Raw genomic sequence first — 8,190 nt, 5'->3', positions numbered from 1 at the left:
AGTTGTCTTCCAAATTTCTTGGCAGAGATGAATGAGTGCCTCCTGTGCCAACTCACTTTCTTGAAAGATTTCAATTTTTATTCCATCAATTCCTGGTGCCTTTTTCTATGCCAATTCCTTCAGTGCTCCTTGGACTTCCTCCTTCAGTATCATTGGCTCTTGTTCATATGCTACCTCTTGAAACGGCTGATCATTAACCATTTCCTTTTGATACAATGACTCTGTCTATTCCTTCCATCTTCTCTTGATGCTTTCTGCATCATTCAATAATTTTCCCAGAGAATCTTTCAATAACGAAAGTCGATGCTTGAATTTTTTCTTCAGTGTCCCCAGCTTGTTCTTCCTTTTTGGTTTTCTGATTCCAGATCTTTGCACATTTTGTTGTAATATTTGGCTTTACCTTCTGGAGCTGATCTTTGAAATTTTCTGTTCAGCTCTTGGACCTCCTCGTTTCTTCCATTTGCTTTATCATCTCTATGCTGGAGAGCAAGTTTCAGTGTCTCTTCTGACATCCATTTTGACCTTTTCCTTCTTTCTTGTCTTCTTAATGACTTTTTGCTTTCTTCATTTATGTTGTTCTTAATGTCATCCCCTCATCTCTTTTGGCCCTTGGTCTTTAGTGTTTAATGTATCAAATCTGTTCTTCAGATGATCTCTAAATTCAGGTGGGATATATTCAAGGTTATATTTTGGCTCTCGTGGATTTGTTTTCATTTTTTTTCAGCTTCAGGTTGAATTTGCATACAATTAATTGATGGTCGATTCCACAATTCTGCTCCTGGCCTTGTTTTGACTGATGAGATGGAGCTTTTCCATCATCTCTTTCTGCAGATGTAGTCAATTTGATTTCTATGTATTCCATCTGTTAAGGTCCATGTGTATAATTGTCTCTTATGCTGTCTACACAATGTATTTAAAATGAAGAAATCATTATGATTTGATAAGGATTACAACAGTCTATTTTTTAAATTAGGAAGTATTTCTATACGTTTAAAGACCTATGACAAACAAAATTCAAAATTATAAAATGACCATGCTTATTATACAGATAGAGGCTGGTGGACATCCCACCATCACCACCACCGATGCTGAGACTGTGGTCCTTAGTCACTTTTCAGAACTGCAAATTAATTCAACTCTGTGGCTCAATTTTTGGTCCAACAACAGACAGGTCTATGAAAGGAAGAGTACAACTAGGAAGGCATGCACTCTTCTATCAACCAGATGAGATCAAAGGGGCAGAATCTGCCCAAGAACAAAGTTCATAAGTGTTAGGTAAGAAGGAAGAATGGAAACAGGAAACAAGGAGGAAGTGGGGAAAGTGATGACAAAACAAAATGTGTACGAATTGTTGAATGGAAACTGATTTGCTTTTGCAAACCCTCATCCAATTCAAAATAAAAAAGTTTTGTTTTGTTTTGTTTTGTTTTTTAAAGGACTTATGTCAAAGACTACTTCTTTCTTAAGGAACATTAACACCAACATTTAATCCTTGCTTCAAAGTATGGGGAAATGAAATTCCACATTTCATTACAAATATTTGGTATTTCTCTTAACTTCAATACTGTATTGTAAGCTGCTCCGCATTTCTTACCTTTCTATCTGCTTCAACATCAAATGGAGACACTAGCAAACATGCAATAGAAATGTTTTATCAGTTTAACTCAAGAACTCTTCCCAATTACTAAAACAGAAACTTTTTGAAGTGATATATTTCAAAGTGGTAAGAAAAGATCTTTTTAAAGACTAGCATCATATTTAAGTGCAATCATAACTATCCAACGAGTTGACCCAGGAGTTACTTGAAATATCAACTGAAATTTTTTTCATGCAATCGAACATTCTGTTATTCTCAGACATCTTTCCCCCAAATTTGATTCCTCTTTACTAAACATCACACCCACTGGAACAATCATTGTGTTAAACCTTTATGCTATCGAAGTCTGATAAAGAACCACATGCCAGAAATAAGTAGACACTGGAAGAAATAGACAATTTTGATATTTTGAACTTAATCACTTCCAATAAGTTCAAACTAAATTAAGCATGTTTCTTATGATTCACAGCAAAAGAATTCTATTGGACTTAACTTTCAAAGGCATACTGTGTCTAATACAGCTGCTCTGAGGTTTGGCCAAAATCACTATCCTTGCTTAACCTTTTGGGCCCTGAATCAATAATAGGCCCAGAGTACATTAGGAAATCTAAACTTCATTTACTACATCAAATGTCCAACAAATATAAAGCTATCTATCTATTCATCTAATGACCTGTCAATTTATTCATCCATTCATCCATTCAGAATGCATAATTTTCTAGGCATTACTATAATATTATTATATTCATTCTGAGCTCTTCCTTTGTACCAGGCTGTAGTCTAATGTGTTACATATGTAAAATCTCACACTAATTCTGTACTGTTATTGTTTCCATGTTATAGATGTAGAAACAAAGGTTCTGTATGCTTACATCAGTGTCCTGAAGTTCATATATCTCTTAAGTGTGGGATAGGGATTTGAATCCTGAAAATTTTCCAACAGATCCTAGACTTTTCACCATTCCATGATATACAACCAGAGCAAGATTTTGTTTTCTTCATGGAGGTTTGTGGAGACATTGGAAATTTATCCAGAGAGGAATCAATGGAGTCTTATCCAATAGGTTAAACACCAGGCATTTTCAGACCCGCACATACAAATAGACAGTCTCCTATGTTCACATTTAATAGATATAAAATTGAAACCATTTCCTGGAAGGAAAATTGACAAGATAAACTTAAACCAGAAATCAAGCAGGCAGGCTGGCAAGGTGGTGCAATACACTGTGTGTGCCAGAGCTGCTCACTGGCCTGGCAAACACAGGCAGAGCATTTGCAGGGGTGAGTTATGTACAAAATGCTATAGAGTGAGGCCAACTGGCAGCAGTCAGGGAGATGACAACGGGAAAGTGAACACAATCATTCCATTCAGTCTTGAAACTCTGAGAAATATTTCACCTTCTATAGAAATGCACACAAGATGAAACCTCCCCAGGAGTGAGTCAGTGGTGTCCTGTGTATCTGAGAGGAAGAACTGCAGTGACTAGCATGTTACAAGTAAAGGGAGGGAAAAATACAGCATGATGCACCAGAAATAGCAGGAGCTCTGTTTCAACACTCGGCTGCTAACCAAAAGATCAACAGTTCGAACACCCCACTGCTTTAAGGGAGAAAAGACCTAGAGATTTGCTTCTGTAAAGATTACAGCAAGGAATCCTTACCAAGTAGATCTACTCTATCATGTGGGGTTGCTAAGAGTCAGAATCAACTCAATGGCATACAGCAATAATGCATACCGAAGCTTTCTCCTCAGCATAGTTTAAGAGAAAGGAGCCAGTTTAGGCTCTTCACTAAGGACATTTATCTGATAATACTCATAGCTTGTTTCTTTTATAGAAGTATTGCTTTCCAAATACCAGTAAAACCCAGAAAAAATGTGTTAACAACTCATGATATTGAAGAAGCCTTGCCAGAGGCATCACACCCCAGAGAAGTCAGATACAGTTGCATCTGGAATGAACTATTACACAATACATAGTTTTCATTCCAAAGGACTACACATAATAATACTGCAATTTGGTAGACTAACTTAAAATAACAAATTGTGGCACTCAGGTTTTATAAACATTGAGCTAAAGTTTTCACAGGGCACACAAGCCACATAGAAGCAGTAGTGCTCCTTCAAATGCCTTCGATGACTCTTTTTCCACTGTCAAACAGCTTGCATATTAAAGTATCCTCACTATATGACTCTGTGTCCCAGGTGCCAAGAAAATAACATTTTTGCTATAAACTGATTTTTTTGCTTTTCTGTGTTAGTGTTAAAGGTTTTATTCTTAGCTCCACTGTGGGTAAAATAAAGTTGCTATTTTTTTCCTACAAATTTTCTGCACCATGGTTGGAACATATTGGTGTTATCCTTTTACTAATGGAGTTTCTGCATCATGCACAACCTAATTGAGGTTCTTGGCCTTAAGTAAATGACATGTTTATATGAAACTGGTAAAGAGGTCAGAGTTGTTCCCTACGAAGAAATACTGTAAGCCTTTCCAATAGAGCTCAAATCATTCCTTAAAAAATGTGTAAGGGAAATGAATTTCTTTTCACTCCCCCCTTACAAAATACCAAGCTTCACTGCTGCTCAGAACTTTAAAGCTCTAAGTAAATATGTGCCTGCTTATTTTCTCCTGATGTGCCTTGCTATCTGTTAAGCTACAACCTAAGGAGAAGGCAAACCAGAATTCAAAGACACATTCCTCTGGAATTTGTGAAACTAATATTCCCCTGTCGTTCCTAGGTAAAAATAAATATGAGCTACTATCTGAAAATCGTATGATTAATATTCTTGATTGGGGTATGAGAGTTCAGAAAAACCATCCCAATTTGTGAAGAAACTGGAAAATTTAGTCTGTAATAGGGAACTTCAAGAGGCAAGTGAGATTAATAATTAAGTGACTGAATCCTTCAAATATTAGCCATTTAAATTTGGACCCTTGTTATTAAGTGCCGTCAAATCGGTTCTGGCTCATAGTGACCCCGTATAAGTTTTCAGAGGAATGGCTAGTGGGTTAGAACCGCCAACCTTGTGGTTAGTAGTCTAGTGCTTATCCTACAGTGCCACACCATAAAATAATTATAAAAGGAAGCCCTTGGAGTATTCCCTTCCTTTCCAATCTGATTTCTAGCTGAGGAGCTGGGGGAGGGCAGGAGTTTCACCCTGTTCCCACAGGTGCTGGTGTGTACCTGCCCAGGTGTCGGTCCCTTACCTGCACAGGTCTTCCCGTCGTAGGTCTCGCACACCCATTCTTGGCACTCACAGAGAGGCCCGAAGTACATGCCTGGCTCAGTCACGTGGCAGATGCAGACTCCACAGTCACAGCGTCCCCGGCCATGGCACAGAGCACTCCCAGGGGGCTGCCCAGGTGCCCTGCAGTGGCGCTCTGACTCTACCCTCGACAGCCTGCAGGGGGCACCAGACCAGCTTCTGCAGGGGGCGACAAACACCATAGCTAGACCACAAGGATAGGACACCGCCCACTCTGCTCTGAAGCCACGCCCTCTCCCCTTGTTACACCCGGGATAGAAAGTCTGAGTCTCCTCATTTCTCTGGGGGCCAAGATGCTTCTAGAAAGGGCTGTTTTTCCAGGTACCAGACGGTACTCACACGTGTCACCTGAGAAATCACTATGAAGATAATGTCTAAGCAGTGACCTGCTATTGGTAAGTTGAACTGAATTGAAATCAAGTTGATTTCAATTCATAGTCCTGTGTGAGTTGGCTGTAACATTTACTGGAAAGAGCGCTGGTAGCACAGTGGTTAAGTGCTGAAAAGCTAACAGGTCAGCAGGGGAACCTACCAGCAGTTCTGTGGGAGAGAGAAGCGGCAGTATGTGTCGGTAAAGATTTAGAACCTTGGGAACCCTTTGGGGACAGTTGTACGATGTCCTATAGGGTGCTGTGAGTCAGGATAAATGTCACAGCAGTGCGTTAAATTTAGTTTTAATATGCCGCAGGACCAGGTAGTCAGGTGTTTCTCCCACAGAAGCGCTAAGTGGATTTGATCCTACAGCCCTTTGGTTAGAAATCCAGTGCTTAACCAATGCACCACCAGGATTCCTTAAGTCGTGACCTACCCTTCTGGAAATAAGACTTCCTTAAAGGTGGGCACATGTGATTCAGCATTACCGCATCCTATTGCTGCTGTTGTTAAATGCCTTCTAGTCAGTGGGGACCAGAGTGACCCTGTATAGGGTTTCTAAGGATGTGCACTTAAATTAAATTCAAGTTAAATCACAATCTGACACTTGGCAGACTTATACTTTCTGATCTTCTTAAAAAGATCACATTGCTACTTGTGTCCAGAAACCAGTTATACTAGGAAAAAGAAGAGATGAATATGCAAAGAGCTATGTTTATTATGGTTGCATAGGGCATTTTGTTTTCAAATTTTCACTAAGAAGTTCATACAAAGGAGACTTTGAAAAAGTTTGGCTATTATGAAGTAATTCAAAGTCTCTTTCAAAATGTAATACAGACTCATTTTGACACTGTTGGGAAGAAGTAATACTGTCTCACAGTTCACTGCCAGGAGCTCTGGAAGCTCTGTAGATTGAGAGCTGGGCTGCAAATTGCAAGGTCAGTAGTTTGAATCTACCACCCACTCTGTGGAAAAATGATAAATCTTTCTGCTCTCATGAACATTTACAGCCTCAGAAACCCTCTCCAGGGTCACTGTGAGTCAGAACTGAATCAGCGGCACACAACCACCACCATAGTTCATAGCCGGTCCTGAGTGGTACTGTAGGATAGGCACCAGGCTGCCAACCACAAGGGGAGGTTCAAACTTACCGGCTGCTGCTTGAAAATGCTACACTGAGTCACTGAGTCGGAACCAACTCAACAGCATATAAAAACATCATCATAGTCCATAAGTATAAATAGAGTTACCTTCAATGCAAGGCAGTAAATTCTGACATGTATTAGTGTAGAAAGACTTTATATATTTATGTATTCAGTAATTATATTTTTCTGAACAGAAAGTAAAAGGACAGAGGTTAAGCAACACACATTGTAGATATAGGGAAACAGATAGGAGCAGGTTGAAAAGGTTTTATCTCATATTCAAGTTAGTAACTTCTTTAGGCTTGCAGCAGCCAGCCTGCAAGTTTGAGCCCTACCAGGCACAGCAAGTGTTGGACCGGTCTGTCTTATAAAAAGTACCAAACCAAACTTACCTCAGAGATGGCGAAAAGCTTTGAGGAACAGCTGACAACCCAGTAAAGAAAAGGGAAGACGCCAGGAGCAAGAAATTTCTGAAACTCAAGGGACACATGCTGAATTCTCTGTCCATGGAGGGCTAGCTGTGCTTCTGTGAGGTGCCAGGCCGTAGGAAGGAGGGTGTCCCTCGTAGATAGCCAGGCAGACAAACTTGCTGACACCAGGCTTGCAGGTTCACAGCTCTGCTCAGAGCTGCAAGTGCTTTGATGAGCTGCCTGCAAGGATTTGGGCAGCGGCACCACTCTGGGCGGGGTGCTGGTGCCAAACCCGTCCAGTGGAGAGTCTAGGCAGAAAAGTAATTAGAAACACTTGTGCAAGCAGATGGTTTATTTTGACATCAAAAAGTATTCTTTTCACTGATTTGAGAAAATCATTTCTTTCATCAAGTTAAGGCCCCAGAAATATTTAATGAGAGAATAGTTGAGCAAACTGATATAAAATCAATACCAAAATGAAAAGGGGACAATCATGACAGTCAGAGTGAACAGTGGTAAAGAATCAATTTCAGCATGTGCTTTTCAAGAAGATGCTCTATTTGGGTTAGGATTTGCAGGTCACAAGCAAAACTAACAAATACAAATTTTTCTATTGTTTTTATTTGCTCCTTGTTTATAACCGTGGGTCTTTCAGCTGTTAATTTAAAAAAAAAATTTTAAGATACACCATGTGCCTAGTTGCTTCGGCTAGTAGCTTGTTATACTGTATTTTTCTTGACTGGGACAGTTTTAGATATAATTGTATCAAATATGAGCAAAAACATTTTCTATCAAAATGAACCATGAGAAATAATCAGTGTCGCTTTTAAAGCATCTAGTAATAACTGGTAATTTAGTAAATTTTATCTCTAATTGTGACAATTATCATGTGTTCATCTGCTAAAGTAACAAACATGGGTCGAGTATATATATACCTGTAGCCAGGTTCTGTACCTGATAGAGGAGGAAAACAGGAACTAAAAAGAAAGAATTCCTGCCCTCTGAGACCAGTTGACATGTAAGACACTAATAAAAATGAATATAAAGAAATAAACTGCTATAAATGCAATAAAGGTATAGTTGGTTTTGTATCAGAAGCTGTTGTAGCTAGGTGCCATCCGTCCATTGTCACTTGTAGACTCCCTACACATAACACAAGGAAACACTGCTCAGTCCTATGGCAGCCTCACAATTGCTGTGTTTGAGCCAATTGTTGCCACGGTATGAATCTATCTCATTGGGATGGGAAGGGCTTCCTCTTTTTCACGCCTCTCCACTTTGCCCAGGGTAATGTCCTTTCCCAGGGGCTGGTTTTTCCTGATAATATCTCCAAATTAAGTGAAATGAAGTTTGGCTATTCTCCCTTCAAAGGAGCATTCTGGCTGTACTTACTCCGACAGA

The 8,190-nt window shown here is 39.6% G+C and overlaps 1 protein-coding gene across 2 annotated transcripts in view; it reads right to left on the bottom strand.

The window, feature by feature from the left end:
* The window catches only part of ITGBL1 (integrin, beta-like 1 (with EGF-like repeat domains)), a 502,759-nt gene extending 495,890 nt beyond the window's left edge, over positions 1–6,869 (bottom strand). For both annotated transcript variants that reach the window (XM_006846667.1, XM_006846668.1), the window contains exons 1-2: positions 6,772–6,869; positions 4,804–5,021 (exon numbers count right to left, since the gene is read on the bottom strand). In XM_006846667.1, coding sequence (XP_006846730.1) covers positions 4,804–5,021; positions 6,772–6,869 — 316 coding nt within the window. The remainder of the gene's footprint in view (positions 1–4,803; positions 5,022–6,771) is intronic.
* Between the last annotated feature and the right edge of the window lie 1,321 nt (positions 6,870–8,190).

This window comes from Chrysochloris asiatica, unplaced genomic scaffold, assembly GCF_000296735.1.
Source record: "Chrysochloris asiatica unplaced genomic scaffold, ChrAsi1.0 scaffold00029, whole genome shotgun sequence".
Lineage (NCBI taxonomy): Eukaryota > Metazoa > Chordata > Mammalia > Afrosoricida > Chrysochloridae > Chrysochloris > Chrysochloris asiatica.
The sequence above is the reverse complement of the archived record's forward strand: the minus strand, read 5'-3'. Positions and strand labels throughout refer to the sequence as shown.